Genomic DNA, 25,307 nt, shown 5'->3' with positions numbered 1-25,307 from the left:
GGCATGACGGAGGAGCATGGACTGAGTTGGGAACCGGACTTTCCTCTGTAAGAAGCTTCCTGGCTTCCTTGGCACCGTATGGAGGAGACAGGCAGTCCTAGCCCTGCCCTTGGGGAGCTCCCAGAGCAGCTGGGAGGAGACACAGCAAATGAAGGCTGTGAAATGGTACCCGGAAGAGATGGGCAGGGTGGGGGAGCAGACAGGAAGGCAGGAAGCTTGCATCACGATGGGGCAGGACAGCCAGACTGCTGCAGGTAAGACCCAGATGGGGAAAGGCGGAACAGGAGCACAGAGCACAGAATGCAGAGACATGGTGAGGATGAGGGACTCTCTGCCTCTCTAAACCTGTCACGGGGGCCAGAGGATTCAGCGACACAGCACACGTAACGTGCTTTAACAGGGTGTGTACCCAGCAAGTGCTTAGTACGAGCTAACCAGGCCACGAGGCAATTCAAAGTAGGATTTCTTGGGCAAGGGCATAGAGATGGCGGCATCTCCATGGCATCCAAGCAGGCAGCTGAAAACAGGAGTGCGGATCCCAGAGGGAGGTCTGGGTTCTCGGGAACAGCTTTGGGACTAGATGGAAGTGAAGGCCAGTGGATAGGTGAGCACACTCAGTGAAGCGCAGAACACACAAACAGAATCAGGGCTCGGCAGAGTCCCGAGGAAGCTGCTATGTGAGGGGTCGGTGAAGGGGGTTGAGCCCGAGGAGACGCCAAAGAAGAGAAACCAGGAGCAAGGCCCAGAGGCCACAGAAGAGGGTGAAGCGGTCCTCGTCAGAAGGCAGGGGCGGTGGGAAGGAGGTGGGCTAGGACGGGGGCGGACCCATCTCCCTCCCCTCCAGGTCTGGCTGCGGGAGGTCGCTGGTGACCTGCCAAGGCCAATTCCAGCCCTGTGGACAGGCGGTGAAGAAGTGGAGAAAATGAGCGAGAACAGCTCATTCACAGGAGTCTGGCCATGGTGAAAGAGGCTGGAACGCAGCTGCAGGGCACGTGAGGAGGCACTCTGGTTAAAGGTGCTGGTGTTTTGTGGGAAGGAGGAGAAACCCTGATTGCTTAAACGATGATGGGAAGGGCCGGTAGCAGAGGCTTGTTCAGTGCTCCTTGCTGAGAATCCAGGAAAGCCCGGATGGAAAGCCGAGGAGAGCGAGCCTGGGAGAGAACAGGAGCCTACAGCCCTCGCCATTTCAAACACACTCCAGCCTTCCCCGCAAAGGTCTCTTATCCTAGTCATGCCCCCTCCCAAATAGCTCACATCACTTCGAAAAACCTCTGACACACTTCTGCAACCACTTTACAAAGTAGCTTGCCTCACTGGCAAAAAGAGATTAGGAAAAAAATTAGTTTTTCTCACCATATATAAATGCATACATATATATTCACATATGTACATATATATGAAACACATACATTTTTAAACATGGCCTTTTGAAAGAAGAGAAATCTGAGACAAACTTACAGATATGCCTTTGGATAGAGAACATCATAAAATGTGTAGCTATAACCCAACCCACACGGAAGACACTTTAATTATAATATTTAAGCAAGAAAGCATAAAGAACAGTATGTATTGCTCAAAAATAAATTTAAAGATGACTATGGATCCAGTTCTTTAGAAGCAAAGTTTTATGAAATCATTTCCATCCTTTAAAAAGTGATTAGCAACTGAAACATTCAAATTAAACTACCAGAACTTTGTAACTAAAAGGAAAAATATCTAAAACTAACATAAGGTATAAAACATTTTCTACTTTCACCTTTTCTACCTTGAGTCCATCATTACTTCAGCCTAGGACACAGCCTAGAAAACCCACAGGGAGGCATTGAGCCATGCCCAGCTGTGCCCTGGACTGCACTGTCCTGTCCAGAAGAGAGCGGCAGAAATCCCGGCTCTGCCTCCAGTGGTCACATGACCCTGGGCATGTCCTTTGCCCTCTTCCAACTAAGCCTCACCTACTTCACAGCACCATGGTGAGGGCACCATCTGGGCTGCAGTGGGTGCCATTAAACAGGGGTGTTGATTACTTGTGGCTTTGAGCAAATGCCTTTGCCAAGGGTGCTAGCAGAGAACTATGGCTCTCCCCACATGGGGCGTGGTTTTAACAGGTATTTCCCACCCTGTTTATTCAAGATTTGACTTACCACTAAACCACATGATGAACATCATCTTCGGTGTGATTTTATGATCCCGGAAGAAATTCAGGAGGTAGGAAAGAGGGAAAATGTTTACCGCTCTGCCAAATAGTACAAGAACCTGTCGACAGCAACAAATTAAGTCTTAGGTGAAAACGTCTGGTTCTTGAAGCAGAAGCTTCCCGAAGCTAATGCAGACTGTGTAACACATCAAGTACAAATGCAGCATTCTCCTCAACCATAAAAGACACGAGCGACACCATGCTTGTCAGAGACCCAGCATGGGCGTGCTGCTGGAGCTTCGGGTTCTATGCATCTAGGAAAGGATAAAGCTTTGTACATTACCTTTCTCAGCAGTCAGAAAAGAGAGGACTGACAAGGTATCGGGAAGGGCTTCAGTAATGACAGCAGAACAAAACTGAATGCCAAGAGGCTGTACAGCCGTATTCACGGATTAATTTAAGGGCAACCTGACTCCAAAGGCGCCCCCTTGGGACAGGCCTGCATTGATCATTCCAGCCCTAAGGGGACAGACAGGGTGTTTCTGCCTCTTCCTCAGGGAAAGGAGGGGAGCAATGAAGGACCTACCCATGCATGGAAATGCTGCTCTCTGAGCAAGAGGAACGCAGAGGTAGGGTCTACAAGGAGGCCACATGCCCTGGCTTAGCCAGACAGCGACTTGCTGTGGCTTTTGGTTCCTTTCCATCCCCAAAGGCATGTTAGTCTTGGCAAAGTACAGCTTTATGTAAAGTTTACATCTCTTTCTTTTTTTTTTAAACATGGTCTCGCTCTATCTCCCAGGCTAGAGTGCAGTGGTGAGACTGCAGCTCACTGCAGCTTCAGCCGCCTGGGCTCAAATAATCCTCCCACCTTAACCTCCTAAGTAGCTAGAACTACAGACATACCCCACCATGCCTAATTTTTTTTTTTCCTGGATCCTGCCCTCTCTCCCCGATGCCTAATTTTTAAAAATTTTTAATTAAAGATGAGGTCTTGCTATGTTGCCCAGGCTACTCTCAAACTCCTGGTCTCAAGCAATCCTCCTGCCTTGGCCTCCCCAAAGTGCTAGGATTACAGGTGTGAGCCATTGCACCCAGCCTAAAGTTTAAATGTAATCTAAGTGGATTCTTAGGACTATTACTTTACTTTCATTTTATTCATCTTGGTTCTCACCATAACTACTTGAAAATGATGATACAGACATATATAATACATTCTTTAGGCTTTAAGTTTGTTCCTTTAACAAGCATGAATTTGAGAGTAATTTTTTTTTGAGATGGAATGCAGTGGTGTGACCTTGGCTCACTGCAACCTCCACGCCACCACCCCTGGGTTCAAGCAATTCTCCTGCCTTAGCCTCCCTAGTAGTTGGGATTACAGCAGTGTGCTATGACACCCAGCTAATTTTTGTGGTTTTGGTAGAGATGGGTTTCGCCATGTTGGCCAGGCTGGTCTCAAACTTTTGACCTCAAGTGATTTTGACCTCCCACCTCAGCCTCCCCAAGTGCTGGGATTATAGGCATGAGCCACCGTGCCTGGCCAAGAATAACTGTTTCCAATCATCAAGCATTTCTATGCCAGACAATATGCTAATCATTTTACATGCATTATCCTGCTAAATGTCAATCCTTGCAAAGGTCTTATAAAGTAGGTATTATTGTCTCCAGTTTATAGACAAGGAAACTGAGGTATAGAGAGATGACGTAACTGGTCCAAGTTGATAAGGGAGGAAGTGAAGTAATGGATCTAAGCCTCAAATCTGGATCAGACCCCAAAGCCCATGCTCTTGACCACTAAGCCGAGTTTAAAGGGCAGGAACTGTAACCCATCTGAATATCACAGGCCGTCTCCACTAGCCGCAGGGCCAGGCTGGGCCTAGAGTAAACTGAGTTATCATCCAGGGCATCCTCTCATTTTCTTCCCAACCTGTAGCTGACACAGTCACCTCCCTGTTTCACCCACTGAAATCTAATCTTCCATGCCTATACTTATGTTTCAGGTTTGATCAAATGTGTCCCCTTTCACCCAGCGGCTACATTAAAGGTTAGAGAGAGAGAGAGAGAGAGAGAGAGAGAGAGAGACATAAAGACAGAGTTTTGCTTTTTGCCCAGGCTGGAGTGTAATGGCGCGATCTCAGCTCACTGCAATCTCCACCTCCTGGGTTCAAGCGATTTTCCTGCCTCAGCCTCCTGAGTAGCTGGAATTACAGGCACCCACCACCACACCCAGCTAGTTTTGTATTTTTAGTAGAGATGGGGTTTCACCATGAACTCCTGACCTCAGGTGATCTGCTCACCTCAGCCTCCCAAAGTGATGGTATTACAGGCATGAGCCGCTGTGCCTGGCCTAGGCTGTTATACTTTCTGGTTTTTTTTTTTTTTTTTTTTTTGAGACAGAGTTTCGCTCTTGTTACCCAGGCTGGAGTGCAATGGCGCGATCTCGGCTCACCGCAACCTCCGCCTCCTGGGTTTAGGCAATTCCTGAGTAGCTGGGATTACAGGCACGTGCCACCATGCCCAGCTAATTTTTTGTATTTTTAGTAGAGACAGGGTTTCACCATGTTGACCAGGATAGTCTCGATCTCTTGACCTTGTGATCCACCCGCCTCGGCCTCCCAAAGTGCTGGGATTACAGGCTTGAGCCACCGCGCCCGGCCATAGGCTGTTATACTTTCTGTAAAGGACTTTTGCTGCTTTTCTCTTGGCCTGAAACCTGATGAGCTGGGAGGACGAATAACAGTGACCAAGAGCAATCAGCCCTTGCTGACTGAAAAGTAGAAGTACCCAGGTTGCAAGAGAATATCTTTTTTTCTTAGGCTTCCTCATCTTTTCTCAGTCTCAGTTTCTCTATATGCTCGAGTATAAGTTTGTATACTGAAGATGACAATACTAAAAAAAAAAAAGTTTCCTAATAGCTATGTTTTATTAAGTGGAGTTGACAATAAAAGTTATCTGAAGATAAATTATGATAATTCAACAACAATAAGGTGTGCTTTTTTTTTTTTTTTTTTTTTTTTTTTTGAGATGGAGTCTCGCTCTGTCACCAGGCTGGAGTGCAGTGGCGAGATCTCAGCTCACTGCAACCTCTGCCTCCTAGGTTCAAGCGATTCTCTTGCCTCAGCCTCCCAAGTAGCTGGGACTACAGGTGTGTGCCACTGCGCTGGGGTAATTTTTGTATTTTCAGTAGAGATGGGGTTTTATCATGTTGGCCAGGATGGTCTTGATCTCCTGACTTCGTGATCTGCCTGCCTCAGCCTCCCAAAATTCTGGGATTACAGGCATGAACCACCATGCCTGGCTTCTTTTTTTTTTTTTGAGACAAGAGTCTCACTCTGTCACCCAGGCTGGATTGCAGTGGCGCGATCTCAGCTCACTGCAACCTCTGCCTCCCGGGTTCAAGCAATTCTCCTGCCCCAGCCTTCCAAGTAGCTGGGATTACAGGCACGTGCCACTGCGCCCGGCTAATTTTTGTATTTTTAGTAGAGACAGGGTTTCGCCATGTTGGCCAGGCTGTAAGCTGTGCTTCTTAAGTGCCTTAAATTATCAGAGGATCTAAAAAGTAGTCAACAAAATCAAATCAGGAATTACAGGATGAATCCGCAGTAGTACTTATGGAAGATGAATTCCTGCTGAAGGAACAGAGACATAAGAAAGAACAGACTGCTAAATGTCCAAGCGTTAGAAGTCATTAATGTCACTTTGATCACGACTGAGGGACCTAGACCTTTCTTTAAAACACCACTTATTTTTCCTCACTCCATTCCCAAAAGTAATTTGGTTCTGCTGAAAATGATGAAGCTTATCTTTTCCTTTTTTAAAGGTATATTTGTTGCCTACTGCCACACCCAGTCCAATTATAACACTGTTTCCCAAACCTTTTTTTTTTAAGTTGTTAAATTTTTATTTTTTAGAGATGGGGTCCCACTCTGTCACCAAGGCTAGAGTGCGGTGGCACAATCAGCCCTTACTACAGCCTCGAACTTCTGGGCTCAAGCGATCCTCCTGCCTCAGCCTCCCACGCAGCTGGGACTATAGATGTACCACTGTGCCTGGCTTGTTTCCCAAATCTTCTTTTTTAAAAATTGTTTTTAATTTTTTAAAAATGGGCTCTTGCCAAGTTGCCCAAGCTGGTCTCAAACTCCTGGGCTCCACGATCCTCCTGTCTCAGCCTTCCAAAGTGTTGGCATTACAGGCATGAGCCAACACGCCCAGCCCCCAAATCCTCTTGGTTGTTAGCATCATCTAGGATAACTACTCTGGATGACTCTCCAGGTGAGGTAAGGGATTGGTAATCTTTAAACAAATGTCCAAGGGCACACTTATACATAGAAAAATTGGAAGAAAACTGCATTAACAAGTACATAATAAATTACCAAGAAAAAGTAGAAAAGAGAGAGAAACCCCCAGCTCTATAACCACTGTGAACATGTGGCTATATTTTCTTTACATATTTTCTTTTTTCTCTTCATAATAATTATGTTTATATGGTTATGATCAATTACATATTCAATTTCGAAATCTGCTTTTACCTCCTCACACAAAAAGATATAAACCAGACCATAATATTCAAAGCCACTAATAATCTTAAAAAACAAGCGAAAGTCCTTTATGGGGATATTTATTCACTTAATTCTACCCCTGTCCCTTTACCGTATGTTTATGATTTTCTTTTAACAAAAGAAACTTTAAACAAAAGAGTGTCAATGTAGCTGTTGACTTTGAACAGTTAACAGTTACATAAATGAATCCAGAACATGTGGCTACTGATCTACAAATAAGCTACTAAATAAATTAAAAAAAAAAACAAAAACAAGGAAAATACTTACTATGCACCAGATGACAAAGGAAATTTCAAACTTGTGAGGAAAACTAAAAATGGACAGGCCAAGAAATGCAAACACACATGTTTCTGAAACAAACCAAAGAATGGATTACTCAACCCCCATGATTTCATTCCAGTATGGTACTAAATTGTTAAGCAAGCATTAACAGTCAGAATCCAATACAACACTTTCCATATTTTCTTGCAAATCCTGAGCCAATAACTTGGTCAAACTTGTGCTTAAAGTCTCTCATTCTTTTCCCTCTGTGTGTGTGTGTGTGTGTGTGTGTGTGTGTGTGTGTGTGTGTGTGTTATGATATTTATTCCTTTAGTTCTCTCATTCTTTTCTATTACACAAGCAACACGTCCCTGGTATTCAGAAATCTCCTAATATAATCCGGTCAACTGTCAAATACTTCTGCAAATAAACACGATCCCACCCAGGGAAGATGATAAACACATGAATCTGTCGATCTGCTGAACACTGTCATTAGCCAGGATCCCTACTGTGACAAAGTGGCAAAAATTCAGGCGCCACAGGACAAATGTGAAGGGGACTTTGGTTAACTTCCACATGATTAGCTTAATATATTTAATGCTGTCACAAGGATTAGTACACAGCTCACACCCAGCAGGATTTGCAGAGTGAGACGCAATGCTAACTCTTGGCTCCATTCTGCAAGCCAAAGAGAGTCCAATATTTACTCTCTGTCACACAAACTTGTATATTTTAAGAAAAAGTACCTTATAAATTTCAACCACTAGGCTCTCTCCTTAAACTGTGATGTTCCTCAGAATAGCATAATGACTAGAGAGATTAAAACCGTATTTTAAAATAGTTGATCATAAACAGCAAGACTGTTTTACATTCCAGCAATGTTTTTCCTTTGAATGGTACCCAAGTTTAAAACAAGTCCACAAGCTAGACAGTTTAATCACCCTTCTCTTTGAAACTTTTTTCTTATCTCATATTTATGTGATCCTTCCAAACGAGCACATTTAGAAGACATTCAGATCTAGTGAATGCTCTTCCCTGGCAGCATCAACTCCAGGACCTGGATACATCATGATTAACCAAAGACCCTTCACATTTGTCCTGTGGCATCTGCAGTCGTTTGCCCTGAATTTTTGCCACTTTGCCACAGTTGGGACCCTTGCTAATGACAGCATTCAGCAAACAGACAGACTCATGTTTTTCATCTTCCCTGGGTGGGACGGACAGTGTTTATTTGCAGAAGTATTTGGCAGTTTTTCTGTCAAATTTGACAAACTGCCAAAATTTGACAATTTTTCTAATGACCAGTCCTCTATGAATGGATATTTAGACTGTTTCTATTTCTGAGAGGGTCAACAAACACCCCAGTACACAGGCTCAATACCACATGGTTGAACTGCTGGGCCAAAGAGCACGTGCCTTTCAAATTCAGACAAACGTGGCAAATGACTCTCCGGAAAAGATGGCATCAGTGTCCCATACACTAGGCCTGTGTCCCACACACCAAGGCCAGAAGTGGGTATTATCAGACTTAACATTTGCCCATCTGATGGTACAAAACAGAATCTTTTTGGATGGATGTTTTGCTTTATGTTTCTTTAATTGCGAGGATCAGGGTCAGAATCTATAGCCCTGGCCTTCTGAGAGGTGCTGTACAAATAATACCCACTGGCCAGGAATAAAGAGATCTGGCTTGCATACCCACTTCTTGGCCTTGAGACCATGGGCAGATCATCTGACCACTTCTCACCTAAGCCTCCTTATCTGCTGCTAGCATGCTAACAGTGTGGAAGTGGCAATTAAAAATCAGACAATCCCCCCGCCCCCCCGCTGCCAAAAAAAATGTCAGGGGTGATTTTGATGATGACGGCTAGGGCACAGCTACTTGGGGCCAGCTTAAAGGGATATGGTGAGGGTTGTTCCCCGACTCCAACCACTTCCAAGTGTAAAGTTGTGGGGGAGATACATGGGTATGTCTGAGCGTCGGGGGAACAAGAGCTCAAACTGCTTAAAGAAAAAGCCATAGTGAGCTTCTCACCTGTTGGCTAAGATCAAGAAAAAGCCATCGTGGCTTATCCCAGCCCAACAAATGACACCTCTACTGCAGACTGTCCCTGAGTGATGTACCTCATGCTGCTCTTGTGAACAAAGGATTCTGTGGACAAGTTTGGCAAATGCTGTAACTATATCCCCCGTTAAGAATTTTACAATGCCCATTTGCTGAAAAGCCTGGCAATTCATAAATGTTAAATTTTATTTAACCCAGAACTGCCGAAACTCTTGTCTGACTACAAAAGCTTTATCGTTTTTTCTCTTTCTTCTTCTTTTTTTTTTTTTTAAAGATCATAGTCCAGTGCAGCCTTGAATTTCCTGGGCTCAAGTGATCCTCTCACCTCAGCCTCCTAAGCAGCTGGGATTACAGGTATGAGCCCCATGCCTTGCTTGACTATGGAGCCATTTTCATCTAACCATCATTAATATTATTTCTAAAGAATACATTTTTGGAAATGTCACATTAATACATTAAAAATGCATGTCTCAAATGTTCATAATTAGTTCTACTTTTGATCTTTAAATTATAGGCACCAGATGTCCATGTATTAGGTGTTTGGTTTATGAAATTTCAGAGCCAGAGGAACAAACAAAAGATAAGGGAGTATGGGACCTGGCCCTGAGGAACTGATGGCCTACTGCCAGGGAAAGTCTCAGCTGACTTCTAAAACAGGATAAGGAAGAAACATCAGCTCCGGGTAGGCCTGTGCACGGCCACACAGAGGCAGAACTCACCACACAAGAAGGCCACAGTGCGGAGGGTCTGCTGCATGAGGATCTGGGTGACTGGGGAGAGGTTATGGTGCGTGTAGTGCGACATCACGATGCCCGAGAACAGGATGGCCATGATGCCTAAGAGGGAGAGAGCAGAACAGAAATGCACCTGCTGTGCGATCCCCAACTCGGATCTCACGATTCCTGCAAGGCCCTGGGGCCTAGAGCTTTAGGCATTTTAAGAAAAAGGAATATAAACCTAAATTACAATTTAAAAAAAAAGAAAAAAAGAAAAAGGAATATAAATGAATACCTGAGGCCTCCCAGAGGCTTCAGAAAAAACACCATGGGCCCCTTTCCTCTGGCAGTCTCATTACTAGCTGGGTGATCTTGAGCCACATCATGTGCCCCATCAGAGCCTCGGTTTTCTCTTCTGTACAGTGGGACTAATAGTACCTCACAGAACTGTTAGGTGGGTAAGTGAAAAGAAGCCATGTAAAGTCCTCTTCACAGTACCAGAGCTAAACAGGTGTGGATTAACTGACATCCAGGGATAGGACTGGCAGATGTGGAACCCGTGGGTATGGAGGGCCCACTGCACTGCATCTTTTTTTTTTTGAAACGGAGTTTTGCTCTTGTTGCCCAGGCTGGAGTGCAATAGTACGATCTTGACTCACTGCAACCTCCGCCTCCCAGGTTCACGCGATTCTCCTGCCTCAGCCTTCTGAGGAGTTGTGAATACTACACACTATCCTGCCTGGCTAATTTTTTATATTTTTAGTAGAGACGAGGTTTCACCATGTTGGCCATGCTGGTCTCAAACTCTTGATTTCAGGTGATCCGCCTGGCTCGCCCTCCCCGAAGTGCTGGTATTATAGACGTGAGCCACCATGCTGGCCAACTGCATCGTTTTTCTATCTGTGGGGCAACCTAGAGCTGATCCTCTGTGGATGCTGAGGGAGGACTGTATAACAGGGGCAAGTGAACCACTCTGGGGGGCAGAAAAGTCTAAGAATCTGTGTATGGAGAATGTGTGGTTTTTTTTTTTGTTTTTTTGAGACAGAATTTCACTCTATCACCCAGGCTGGAATATATGGTGTGATCTCAGCTCATTGCACCTCCACCTCCTGGGCTCAAGCAATCCTCCCACCTCAGCCTCCCAAATAGCTGGGATCACAGGCACACATCAACACACCTGGCTAATTTTTTTGTATTTTTGTAGAGATGAGGTTTACTATGCTGCCCAGACTAGTCTCAAACTCCTGAGCTCAGGCAATCCACCTGCCTCAGCCTCCCAAAGTGCTGGTATTACAGGTGTGAGTCACTATACCAGGCCAAATGTTTGGATTTTGATGGACTTTTGAAATATATTTCCTTAACAATGAATTTTCCCATAATCATGTACTACTGTTATTTAAAAAGTAATGCGTCTTTTCTTCAAAGCCCTGAATGAGAACATCTCCAGCATTCGGTGTTTACGCAGGATTGGAGCCTCAACATTTGTCCGCTGCCCTCAGTCGCTCCTGGGGAACTCAGGTTTCTTCTCAGTATCTCCCTGTGTAGGCAGCAGAAAAGGGGTCTCTATATCATGTAAGGAGGCTGAGATTGTTTTAAAAAGTCATCAAGCTGCCAAGATATACTAATTCCGGGTGCATCCCAATCCTTACTTTAGTTTCTATTTCATGCCATCTCAATAATGGTACCTGGCCTTTCATATATAGAATACTATTTTCTTAAATTAATTTTTATTTAAATAAGATAGAATAAATTATATGTATCTCTATGAAAACAAAACAAAACAAAACTAGTCGGTGTGGTGGCACGTGCCTGTAGTGCCAGCTACTCAGGAGGCTGAGATGGAAGGATCACCTAAGCCTGGGGAGATCAAGGCTGCAGTGAGTTGTGATTGTGTCACTGCGCTCTAGCCTGGCCAACAGAGCATGATCCTGTCTCAAAAAATACAATTAAAATAAAGTAATAAACAGGATCCTATCACATATATGGTGCCTATTACCAGCAGAGTGATTTTTTTCAAGGGCTTCCAACTCTCTTGTCATGGTGCCTCTAACAGAACCCCAGCTCCTGCCCAGGCCTACTGAGCCTGCGAGGCAGTGTCCTTGCCTGCTCTGTTCTGGCCACAATGGTGTTCCTTCTCTTCCCGGAGTGTGCCACACTCCCACACATCTATCTTCAGACCCTTGGCTCCTGCAGTTCCTGCTGCCAGAACCTCCTTCCCTAGAGCATCTCTGGGCTGGCTCCTGTCACCACACAGGTCCAGGCTCCAGGGCCACCTCCAGGAGAGACCTCCCTGGCTGCCTAAACCCCAGTACATCCTCTACCGCATGCCACTCTCTGCCACATGGATTTGATTTCTCTTCTTGTCATTTCTTGCCACCTGGAATTGTTGTATGGGATTGCTTACATTCTGGCTTTCTTCTGCAGGAAAAGGAACCTGATCTTGTATTGTTTATTACCGTAGCCCCAGTGTAGCAAGGATAGTTCTCAGCATAGGGTGGGCATTTAATAGATATTTCTTGAATGGGTAAGAAATTGATTTTTTCGGCCGGGTGCAGTGGCTCACGCCTATAATCCCAGCACTTCGGGAGGCCGAGGCAGGCAGATCATGAGGTCAAGAGATCGAAACTATCCTGGCCAACACGGTGAAAACCTGTCTCTACTAAAAAATACAAAAATTAGCTGGGTGTGGCGCGCACCTGTAGTCCCGGCTACTCAGGAGGCTGAGGCAGGAGAATTGCTTGAACCTGGGAGGCGGAGATTGCGGTGAGCCGAGATTGTGCCACTGCACTCCAGCCTGGTGCCTGGCAACAGAACAAGACTCTGTCTGAAAAAAAAAAAAAAAAAAAAAAAGGAAAGAAAGAAATTGAGTTTTCAAATTACTTTAAAAAAATTTAACACTATGTCAAATTCTTTCCATGGGTGGTACAAACAGCTCAAGTTCATTTCTGAAGTGACTGCACAGGACTCCAAAGTGCAAATGGACTGGAATTTAATCTTTTCCATTACTGATGAACATTTAGTTCCTTCCAATTTTTCTCTCCCAAGCAGTGCTGCAATGGAATTCCTTAGATATCAATGCATAAGAGCACTGCAGTGTACATTCCATCTTTGGCCAACTTCATGCCAATATCTTAAGAACGCGTTATGTCATGATTAATCTTGCAAACTCATCCTTCAAGCCCAAAGTCCCCTCCTCTGACTCACCTTGACAGAGTGTCGCTGTCCCATCCCCTGTAAGCCCAGTGTTTGCTAACTGCTCTGCCTAAGTGGGGTCTATTCATCTCTGAATCTTTAGTGTCAGAGGCCAAAGTGGCCCTCAAAACTGGCTTGACTGAACAATAAAAACAGTTAACATGGATATAATTAGAATGAATATTCTGAGAATAGCTAACGCTTGCTGAGTAATAATTAGGGAGACTATTTGATTTGCTGTGGATACCAGGACATTTTTTAGAATAAAAGGGGATATTATTCATTCATCATGTTGAGACAACAGCAAAACTGGGGGTCTCAGAGCAAACCAGGACTTATGGCCACCCCAGCAGTGGCACAGATGCCCCATCAGGACTGTCACTTGCATCACTTTCATTCATTCTCAGCAAAGGCATTAGGCTGGCCCTTTTACTTGTCTATTTTAGATGAGGAAGTAGAGCACGGGATGGTTAAGTCTGTTGTCTGAGGTTACGCAGCCAATAAGAGGTGGAGCTGGGGTTCAAATCCAAGTCTGTCTGTTTTCCAGCCCCAGTCCTTAACAACTGTGTTCCCTACATGCGGATTTAGGTAAATAATTCCCACTTCCTAGGAGGAAAATGTCCTGCTTTGTGGTCTTGGGAGCCACCTGAGATCAGTCCTTTGTGATAGGAAAAGGGGAGCACAAAAAGGAAGCAGAAGGCAGCACACACGCCATCCTTTCCACCTGTGCTCACAGAGTACAGCGTGAGGGTCTACACACCACACAGGGCCATCCTGCCCCTCTCGGCGTGGCAAGCAACCAAAATGCAAAGTGCAGACAGAGCAGGGTCCCTTACCCAGAGGCAGATCTGGTGTTCCTGGCTTGCACTGCTCTGCATGGAACAAGGTCCCTAAGGAAATGACACCCCTATCAACAGGAAACACTGCCACTCTGAAAAGAAGGTAAGAAAAACACTCCTTTGTTTTAATCACAGATTCCAAACAGATGCATGAAACACATCTTTGCCAGCAGGTATTCAATGATCATCTCAAGGGGGTAGAGGAACAATTTAGAAAAACAGATGTAAAAGTAAGTAGGTTAGCGTCAAATGACTCAGAGGTAATGTTTTTGTAAGTGCCAACATTCATTAAAGAAAGGGAACCTCATGGCAGATACCATGATGGAATTATCCTGGTGAACTGGTTTGTGATGAAAAACAAAATCCTGAAAATGGCGAGTCCACTCTGCTTCCTCCTTGTGCTGCTCACGCAGCACCAACGTGTGACTCCAGAAAGTGACTGTGGGCAGGAGAATTCTGTCAATGGAGTCACTAAAGATCACTGGGCCTTCCCCTTTGTGTCTGAAGAAATTACTGCTACACAGAACACTGTCCTCCTCTACATATCTACAAAACCTGATACAAGATGCGAAACAAAACTATTTTCTGACATGGGACAAAAGATAGGGTATGGTCTGGCCATAAAGGAAACAAACAAGGTGGCCACTCTTTCCCCAGACCCATGGCTGAGCTGACTGCCTGAGGTTGAGGCTCTGGGGGGCTGTCATGTTGGGTAGGGGAAGCTGCACAGAAAGAGAGCTCTTGGACATCTACTGTAAAGTCCCCTTGAGTCTTTGACTGATACTGATCACTAAGTATGTGGGATGAAACAAGAGGTAGGGAAAGAACCATGAAAAAGCAGCAGGCTGAAGAATCCCAGAAGCTGACACGGGGCTGGGAATAGTTTGTGTTTCCACCAGCCAGAGTGGAGTGAGCTCACAATACCTGAGACACCTTAGTTAGGGCGCTGCTACTCTGCACTTGCCCTAACAAAGTTTAAATGTAAGCCTCAAAAAGGATTACACTGATGTCAAGAGACTTAGATATATGCCACAAGAAAAGCCCAGAAATAACACACAGGAAACAAAATATATATATACGTATATATTATTTATTATTATTTTGAGATGGAGTTTCGCTCTTGTTGCCCAGGCTGGAGTGCAACGGCACAATCTCAGCTCATCACCACCTCTGCCTCCTGGGTTCATGCAATTCTCCTGCCTCAGCCTCCCAAGTAGCTGAGATTATAGGTATGCACCACCAAGCCCAGCTAATTTTGCGTTTTTAGTAGAGACGGGGTTTCTCCATGTTGGTCAGGCTGGTCTCAAACTCCCGACCTAAGGTGATTCGCCCGCCTCGGCCTCCCAAGTGCTGGGATTACAGGCGTGAGCCACCATGCCCGGCCTATATATTTTTTTTAAAAAACAAAAGTCTGGAACTCCATAAAGGAACACAATAAAATCTTGTACTCAACAACATGAAGTTCACAATGACTGGCAAAGAGCAAGAAAATGTGACCTATAAGCACAAGAAAAATCAACAACAAAACAGACCTGGAATTGACAGAGATGATGGAATTAGCAAACAAGGACATTAAAACAGCTATTATGTTTCATAAGCTCCAGAATATAGAGGAAAACATGAACATGATGAAGAGAGAAATGGAAGAAGTGAAAATAACCCAAAGGGGATCTTCCGTCAATGAATTATAGAATATGCAAATTAGAAATACACTGGGTAGGATTAGAAGAGATTCTACATGGCAGAAGGAAAGATCAGTGACCTTGAAAACACAGCAACAGAAAACAACAAAAATAAAGCACGTAGGGAAAAAAAGACAGAAAAAAAAAAAAGGGCAAAGCATATTGTGGGCCAATAACACGCTACCTCTCATAATTAGAGTAAATTGAAGTCTCAAGGAGAAGGGGAAGGGGGAACAAAAAAAATGTTAATAAAGAAATGGGCAAAAGCTTACCAAATCTGATGAAAGCTATAAACTATAAACCCAAGAAGCTCAATGAACCCAAGTAGAATATAAAAAGAACCACACCAAGGCACATCTAAATCCCGTTGCTACACACCTATCAGGACAGCTGAACTTTTTAAAATTTAAGTAAGTATGGTGACAATATGAAGCAACTGGCACACTCTCACACATTCTGATGGGAATGTAAAATGATATAGTCACTTCAAAACACACTAGGCAGTTTCTAAAAAAGTAAAAATGTACTTACCATATGACCTAACAGCTTTAATCTTAGGTATTTACCCAAGACAAATGAAAACATACGCACAGTGTTCTTAGCCCAAATCTGGAAAACCCCAAATGTCCTTCAAATAGTGAACAGATAATAAACTGTGGGGCAATAAGAATGATTAACTACTGACACATGCAAAAACATGGGTGTCTCTCAAAAACATTATAGTAACTCAAAGAGAGGAGACACAGACCACATGATTTCACTTAAATGACACTCTGGAACAGGCAAAACTATAGTGACAGCAAAGATCAGTGGGTGCCAGGAGTCAGGACAGGCGGGGGACTGACTGGAAGGGCACAGGGGAGCCATGCTAGGCGATCAGAATACGCCATATCTCGACTGTGGGGGTTGTTACGCCTGCAATTTGCCGAAATTTATGGAACTGTATACTTAGAATAGGTCCATGTATTACGTGTAAATTATACCTCAACAAAGTTAATAGGAAAGAAAATCTCTGCCATCCTGTGGCACAGATCAAAACATCCCTGCAATGGCACCTCCTTTCCAGAACAAGGGCTCTGAAGGGCCTTCACTCAAAGGATGGGGTCAGACTTTCAGGGCAGAGCCCTTCCCACCTGGCTGCCCCCTCACACAGGAACAGGGGTGAGTCATGCTCCATTTTCAGGTCAACATCCTTACAATGCAACGAACTGCGGGCACAAGCTTGACTGCCACTTGCGGGCAGAAAGCCCAACTAAGCCAAGCCTTGCAAACAGGGGCTGCTGACTGACTACAAGGTCACTGCTCAGAGACCCTTACTCTGTGAGTGGTTACCCCTCCCCCAGCTGGTGAGCATCATCTTCTAGGGCCACATCAGAGTCATCTCTGCTGCTGGGAGCTGCATGCCCTCCTCCAATGGGGTGCAGGGAAAAGTCTATGGGGCTCCAACGTCTGGCTTTCAATCTCACTGCCACCACTGCCTGTGCAATGCAGCTCTGGGCTAATGACAAGCTGCTAGTACCTACTCCACAGGGGTGGTAGCAGCATAAAAAACCCGAATACAGCATAAAAAAAGTCTCAAAACTGCTGTGTCCAATAAACGGCTACTCCAACATTATGCCACCACCATACTTTGCTGTTTCCTCTATGTAGCACTGAGTACATGGTTTATGATGATTTGTTTTGGAGAAAATTGTATTACAGGAGGGTTCTAAGCACTAGTTCTTGACTCAAAGACAACTAGTTTAAATTATTATTCCACCAATCCCGGCTGTGACTTTGGGTAATTTATTTAATCTCATTCAACCTCAGTTTTCTCATCAGTAAAATAAGGACCTTCACAGTACCTCCCTCCCACAGGCTACCCTCCTCTGAGGGAGCCTCATAGGACTGATGGGCTAAATGGGAGAAGGCAGGTTAAGAGGAAATGTGACTGTGACACCAATGTGACTGTTTGAGCCGCTGGATCCAGGCAGGCCTAAATCCAAATGTGCTTTTTTTGGGTTTTTTTTTTTTTAATGGAGTCTTGCTCTGTTGCCCAGGCTGGAGTGCAGTGGTGTGATCTTGGCTCACTACAAGCTCCACCTCCCAGGTTCAAGCAATTCTCCTGCTTCAGCCTTCTGAGTTGCTGGGATTACAGGCATCTGCCACCACACCCAGCTAATTTTTGTACCTTTAGTAGAGACAGGGTTTCACCATGTTGGCCAGGATGGTCTTGATCTCCTGACCTCGTGATCCACCCACCTTGGCCTCCCAAAGTGCTGGGATTACAGGCGTGAGCCACTGCATCCAGACCAGATGTGTTTCTAGGGAGCCAACAGATCCCTTTTACTTAAGCTCTTCTGAGTTGTGACTGTCTCTTGTGACTGAAAGTGACCCAGCTGACAAAGCCTCTTTCACCAGGCAGGACAAGACAAGGTGCCATCATCACAGCACTTTCAGAGTCTCTGTCACTTACCTGAGAGTGAGATTCCTTCTGCAAGCCCATAAGGCAGATAAGCAAAAATGATCATCATGCCAAATTCCAAGGAAGGCGTTTTCCTCAAGTCAATATGCTTCAGCACGTAAATGACAACTGTCAAGGAAGAAGAATCGAGGGAGAGTTGACGGGAGATGTGGAGAAGTCACAAAACTGCAGCTTTCCAAACACATGAAGTAAACAACAGATACAGAAGATTTTGCAACATCCCAAGGTTACAACTGAAAATTTGTCATTACGGATTTTTTCCTTTGTAGGGAAACTGTTACTATAAGAAAGGGAATCTGACAAAACACTAATTTTGGAGATAAATGGTGGCAGAAAATGAAAATCAACCTACGTCAACTCATTTAAAAACGCTGACTTAGAGGGCTGAGGATGTGCCAGGCCATGGGGTGAAGCTGGCGCTACAGACATGCCAAGGATAGCTCACTCGGCCAGGTTCCACAGGGCCGCGCCACCGCCACTCTTCCAACATCAGATGAGATCACTAACGCTACCCATGTCACTTTCCCCATCAGTTTTGAGTCAAAGACAACTAGTGTGAATCGCTGTTCAAACTGGGGTTCAAGGCCCTGTTGAAACAGTCTTTCCTGTTCCTGGAGATTTCCAAACTCATGCCCTTGTGAAAGGAGAGAGCCTTCTATATATTCAAATATTGTTCATAATGCCTATACTGGTGCTTACAGTACCCATCTGCGACACTTCATTTTGATACTTTTTGTTTTTTTTTAAAGGAAAAGATAAATATGGAGGAAAACACTGAACTGGAAAAAGTTTTCTGTTTCATTCTGTTTATTGGTACAATATGAGAAGCTGTTAGCCAACTCAATAGAGCCTTTAGACTTCTGGACAAAGGAGCTGATGGGAAAATTCAACAGGATGGCAGAAAAACATGCCTGTAACAGGCAAGAGTCTCTTCCGGCCATCTGTGAAACAAACTGCTCGTGGAGGAGGGGCAGGTGGCCATCTCCCTGAGATGTAGGCTTAGGCGCGCCCCCAAGTGGTCTGCCTGTTTCTATTTTAAACATAATGAAATTTCTACAGCAATAAAGGTGTCATTGGCCTTAACAAGCCTCTTTCCTGCTTCAGCTGGAAAAGCGTATTGGTTGTTAAACAACAAAATCAGTGCAAGTAACTCCATGGAACACACTTCAAGAGCCCCCATTTCCAGTCCTTATGGATAAACACTTTCAGTGGGATAAAAATTTTCCCTATTTGACATTTTATTTTTATTTATTTTTTAGAGATGAGGTCTCACTATATTGCTCAGACTGGTCTTGAACCCCTGGGCGAAAGCAATCCCCTGGCCTTAGCCTCTCAAAGTGCTGGATTACAGGTGTGAGCCGCTGCACCTGGTCTATTTGATATTTTCAAAGAAAATTAATTTCCAATTTTCCAAATGTGAGAAGTGAGACGGCAGAAAATGAAAATCATCCGAGTGTGGCTATCGTACCCTGGGAACCGAGAGGTACCCCAAAATCACATCTGATATCCAACAGTGTACACGTTTTTTAAACTTTGAAAATTGATATCCTAAATTTCACATGTTAAATTTAAAAATTCCTGAGTTAGAGTGTTTCTCAAACAAAATGAAGCAAAAAATCCTTCTTTAAGCAAAACCTTCATCTAACATTGACCCCCTTAAAAAACAGGAGAAACTGGCTAGAGATAGAATAATCAAGAATAATCTCAGTCCTGCATGTTCATCACATTAAAAGGATATTAATGCAGAAATTAAGCCAGTCAGAGTGCCGAGTGCTGCAGAGCCAAAGAACATTTTGAGGAAGTAGTCAAGGGCTTGTAAAAATGTTTGCCACCCACTGACATCTGACATATTTTTCCTTGTTAAACCTTCAGCTGTGCTAGGAAATGAAAGAAAACAGAAAGTTAAAATGTTATATACAAAAAGTTCTTAGAAATTAACTTAAAACTTATTTCTTGCTTATTCCCTTATTCATTCAATCATACCATTATTTATTCAGTTAGCCATTTATTGTTCACCTTTGTCCCAGGTGCTGTGTTATTTTCTGGGGTTCAGAGATGAGAGCAAAGTTGCTGCCCTTAAAGAGCTCCTCCCCCCAAGCTAATGAGGGAGAAAAACACGATGAGCACTAAGAACAATCTGCAGGAAGAGCAGAGGGCTGTAAAACGAAGGATGGGTAGGTACCTGACTCAGACCGGCCAGGCTCAAGGAAGGTGCTTGAGAAAATGTGGGCTGATGCCAGGTTCGGTGGCTCACACCTGTAATCTCAGCACTTTAGGAGGCTGAGGTGGGTGGATCACTTGAAGCCAGGAGTTTAGATCAGCCTGGCCAACATGGTGAAACCCTGTCTCTACTAAAAATACAAAAATTAACCAGGTGTTGCATCACATGCCTGTAATCCCAGCTACTCAGGAGGCTGAGGCAGGAGAATCACTTGAACCTGTGAGACAGAGGTTGCAGTGAGCAGAGATCACACCACTATACTCCAGCCTGGGCAACAGAGCGACTCTGTCCCCCAAAAAAGGGGAGGCTGGGTTTAGATTCCGGATAAAGACGACTTGCTCAGGTGAAGAAATGGGAGAAGGCACCCCCTGAGGAAACGTCATGTGCAAAGGAAGGGAGCCCATCCATATGCAGCCCATTGTGGGAACTTTCAAGTTCGAGATTAGTGCAGCTAAAACGGGGGCGGGGGCGGGGGCGGGGGTGGGAGGTACAGTGGCAGGACAAGGTGAGAGCAGTGGCAGAGGAACAGGGCCCTGGGAAGGCGTTGGTATTTCAGCCTGAAGGCCTGGAGAGTCAATAGGAAGGATTTCAGTACAGAAATCCTGTGATAAAACCTAAAATTTGGGCTATGGCAAGAAGTTAGATTAGAATGGAGCTACCCAGAGAAGAAATGTCCGAGATTTCAGGCTGAGAGGAAAGATTTAGGAGGCATAAGGGAGGAAGAAATGAAGGAACTTTCCTTTCACTGTAATAGAACAAAGGAAAATGTCAGATTAAATCCAATTGTTGGTCTTGTCCTCAAAGGGAAAACCATTACACCATTAACATGGAATTATTCTCATTAAATATCCTCCTCCTGTCTCTCAGATCCATCCCCTACTACCCTTTACTCCCAGGGATAAGCCTCACTGTCTCTCTCTAGACATCCTTGTCTTCCTACAGACCAACGCTGTTTTCCACTCAGTGGCCTAAATGATTCCCCTCCTCCCCTTTTATGAGACAGGGTCTCACTCTGTCATCTAGGCTGAAGTGCAGTGGGTGTGATCTCAGCTCACTGCAACCTTTGCCTCAAGTGATCCTCCCACCTCAGCCCCAGAGTAGCAGAGACCACAGGCACACATCACCACAGCCAGCTAGTTTTTGTATTTTCTGTAGAGGTGGGGTTCAAGGCTGGTCTTGAACTCCTGGGCTCAAGTGATCCATCCATCAAAACCTCCGAAAGTGCTAGAATTACAGGCCCTAACTGATCCTTTTCAAAGGCACACCTGATCAGGTTGCCAGCCTGTTCAGAACTCAGTTTCCCCATGTCATCAGGAAGCCTAGTTTTAGTTTGATCTGGCTCCCACCTGCCATACCCCTCTGACCATAACCTCCTCCTCCCCAAATCTAAACACCTGGACCACACTGTCACTGGCACCTCCCAGGTAGTCACCATTCACCTTTCCCTCCCCAACTAACTCCCTATTCATCCCTCAGAACTCAGGGTCAGTGCCACTCCCTTAGGGACACCTGCCCTGACCCCTTCACACAGGCCTGCCCATTTAAAGGTTGTCATGGTGCCTGACTTCTCCTTCACAGCCTTCGAAACTGTAGTGCCTCATTCCATGACGACGAAGCCTAAGTCTATCTCGTTTGCTGCCTTATGTCCAGGGCTTAAAGCAGAGCCTCGCACAGAAGACAGTCAATACCTTTTTGTTGACTCAGTAAATGAAAGAATAGTCAACAGTAACATTCAGCTTCATTAATCACCATGTCACGAATTGGTATCATTTTATTTATTTATTTTTGAGATAGAGTCTCGCTCTGTTGCCCAGGCTGGAGTGCAGTGGCATGATCTTGGATCACTGCAACCCCTGCCTCTGGGGTTCAAGCGATTCTCCTGCGTCAGCCTCCCAAGTAGCAGGATTACAGATGCATACCACCACACCAGACTAATTTTTTTGTATTTTTAGTAAAGACAGGATTTCATCATGTTGACCAGGCTGGTATGGAACTCCTAACCTCAAATGATCACCTGCCTTGGCCTCCCAAAGTGCTGGGATTACAGATGTGAACCACCACGCCAGGCCCCAGGATTGGTATAATTTTAAAGCAGAATAAGATGAAAAGGTAGCTTGGTCAAACAACTTCAGAAAGCCTTTTGAGGAGATTCACAGCACAAAATAACATAATAAAGGTTCTGAGGAGTCTTGCAAAAAAGAAATCTAACTTTCTTCACATGAAAGCTTGCCAGACTCACCTGAACACACAATCTCCCTAATCCCACTTCTTCCTAGCAGATCACAGGTAAACATCTCACCTTGAGGAATGTGGCAGCCAACAAGGGCTCATCTCAGAAAAGTGCTTTTGAAGGCCATGATCACCCACAGTTCCCAAAAATGGGCCTGCAGGCCATACATACACAGTGCCCAGCCTCAGCTCACATCACTACCACAGCGGGTACCCAGGCTGGTTTCACTGCTTTCTTTTAATACAGAGAAGCCTAAGGCCCAGAGACAGTGAGTCACTGGGTAAGGTCACACAAAGGGTTAACAGCAGTTCCAGGGCTGGGCCACTGGTTTGTGAACCCCAGGTAATGTAAGTAGAATCTGGACTCTTTCTGGCCTTGTACTTTTCTAATTTTTTTTTTTTTTTTTTTTTGGAGACGGAGTTTCGCTCTTGTTACCCAGGCTGGAGTGCAATGGCGCGATCTCGGCTCACCGCAACCTCCGCCTCCCGGGTTCAGGCAATTCTCCTGCCTCAGCCTCCTGAGTAGCTGGGATTACAGGCACGTGCCACCATGCCCAGCTAATTTTTTGTATTTTTAGTAGAGACGGGGTTTCACCATGTTGACCAGGATGGTCTCGATCTCTCGACCTCGTGATCCACCCGCCTCGGCCTCCCAAAGTGCTGGGATTACAGGTGTGAGCCACCGCACCCGGCCTAATTTTGTTTCTTAAGGTCATGTTTCTCATACCTTAAAGAATAAAAGTGAGTAATGCTTCAGGGTCCATTTCATGAGCCTAAGCTGTAGCTGGAGAAAACAAAAGGTTTCCTCTACAGCAGTGACTGTAAGAATACACTGTCATAGCAACAATTCAAAGCTGAAAATGACTTAATGCAAGTTACTGAAGAAACAGGACATTTGCTTTCCGGCACTCATGAAGGTAGCAACATTAAAAAGGGGGTAATTTATTTGCATATTCAGTCGCAAAGATAAATGTGTCAGCTTGCTTTGGAGATGATCGTTTATGAAGTATACCTCTTCAAAACCAGATGTGATTCTACCTGATAACCAGGGAAAGGTGACAGCAGTTCCCGGGAGCTCATTTTTCTTTTATGCTACCAAAAAGAAAAAAAGGCAGGGGAGTAGTCTGACATGCCTCTTTTCTCTCTCTTCGGTCTGAAAATGAGCCTCCCAGGGCTGGCTGACAAGACATTCCTTCTGAGAAGCCTTCCTCATATCCTTTGTGGTCTGGTCACGGAGCCCCCTAGTGCTTAAGACACCATGTTCAATTCTCTATGGGCATCTTTTGCCTGTCACGGACCGAGTTCGTCAAATCCACCTGGCTGTCAGCAGTCTCTGGCATATACAGGTCCCTCGACAAATGCTGACGGCAGATGACCAGCCGTGGCTGGAGAGTTCGTGAGGCTGATTCTCAAGCCAGCTTCTGTCTCAGCAGTGGCAGTGCTGCTGGTGGAGGCGGCGGCTGGAAACTACACATGCGTGGTCCACAGATCTAACTGTGGGAACTGTTATCATAGGCGATCTTGGGTTTTTCTTTTTCTTTTTCTTTTTTTTTTTTTGAGACAGTCTCACTCTGTTGCCCAGGCTGGGGTGTAGTGGTGTGATCTCGACTCACTGCAACTTCTGCCTCCCAGGTTCAAGTGATTCTCCTACATCAGCCTCCCAAGTAGCTGGGATATTACAGGGACCTGCCAACACACCTGGCTAATTTTTGTATTTTTAGTAGAGATGGGGTTTCACTATGTTGGCCAAGATGGTCTCAAACTCCTGACCTCAGGTGATCCAACCAACTCAGCCTCCCAAAGTGCTGGGATTACAGGCATGAGCCACCATGCCTGACCTGATCTTGGGTTTCCAAAGCACTTTTCCAGTAAGAACCTCTGCTTACTGACAATGACACCATCATTTCTCATCTTAAATAGAAAAGTCTCCTAATCTTTGGCTTTTATAACAGAACTGGAAAAGCTCAGAAAATATCCTACCTCTGAAAAATTATTTTTCTTTAAAAAAATCAGAGACAAAGCAATTGAGCTTAGCTCCCAATGCATAAAAATAACTCATGATGTCACCTCCAAGTTGGGCAAAATTCCTTATCACAAATGTTCAATATGTGTAGCCAGGATACGAGATAAAAGTAAAAACCAGAAAGCTAAGCAGGCTTTCAGAGTAGATCTTAAGTAAGAAAAAATATTGCCATCAGATTTTTTAAAGGTCTTGTTTGATAATATCCTAATAAAGGTATAGAAATTTCTGCCAAGAGAAACATGAAAAAGCCAATAGTAAGAAACTGGTTAAGTAGATCATAAGGAACCCAGAAAAGGGAATACTCCATAACCAGTAAAATGATGTTACAGAAGATTGTTTTATCAACTGTGTTCAATGGAAAATAGAATACAATATGTGGGGTATAAGCCTATTTAAATAAAATGTATGTATATTTATACCAAATTGTTAACCATAATTATCTCTAGGTAGTAGCAATGTGTGTGACATTTCTCTTTTTTGCTTGTGTATTTACTAAATTTTATAAGAATATATGTACTACTTTTAGAGTAACAAAAATACTTTTAAGTTTGGTTGTTTTTAAGGCCTGTTGAGGACTTCTTGCGATTAGGCAGTATTTGACAAGCTCTTCCTGCAAAGGAAGGGCAGAAACAGGGCAAACACGGTGAAAACAAGAACTGGGGCAGGGAAAGGAGAGGAAAGGATACCACATTACCTGATGCTGAATGCTTTTCCCTAGTATCTTTTTTTGACACAGTCTTGCTCTGTTGCCCAGGCTGGAGTGCAGGTGGCGTGAGCTTGGCTCATTACAACTTCCACCTCCCGGTTCAAGCAATTCTCCTGTCTCTGCCTCTTAAGTAGTTGGGATTACAGGCGTGCACCACCACAGCTGGGTAATTTTTGTATTTTTAGTAGATACAAGTTTCACCATGTTGGCCAGGCTGGT

The 25,307-nt window shown here is 44.6% G+C and overlaps 1 protein-coding gene across 2 annotated transcripts in view; it reads right to left on the bottom strand.

The window, feature by feature from the left end:
• SLC9A8 (solute carrier family 9 member A8) overlaps positions 1–25,307 on the bottom strand; it is an 85,298-nt gene that overhangs the window by 6,253 nt on the left and 53,738 nt on the right. For both annotated transcript variants that reach the window (XM_003932560.4, XM_010343112.3), the window contains exons 9-13: positions 19,648–19,786; positions 17,901–18,006; positions 9,736–9,852; positions 6,958–7,040; positions 2,142–2,253 (exon numbers count right to left, since the gene is read on the bottom strand). In XM_003932560.4, the coding sequence (XP_003932609.1) occupies positions 2,142–2,253; positions 6,958–7,040; positions 9,736–9,852; positions 17,901–18,006; positions 19,648–19,786 (557 nt within the window). The remainder of the gene's footprint in view (positions 1–2,141; positions 2,254–6,957; positions 7,041–9,735; positions 9,853–17,900; positions 18,007–19,647; positions 19,787–25,307) is intronic.

Source organism: Saimiri boliviensis, chromosome 9 (assembly GCF_048565385.1).
Source record: "Saimiri boliviensis isolate mSaiBol1 chromosome 9, mSaiBol1.pri, whole genome shotgun sequence".
In the NCBI taxonomy this organism is placed as follows: Eukaryota; Metazoa; Chordata; class Mammalia; order Primates; family Cebidae; genus Saimiri; species Saimiri boliviensis.
Note: the sequence above shows the minus strand (reverse complement) of the source record. Positions and strands in the feature narration are given on the sequence as shown.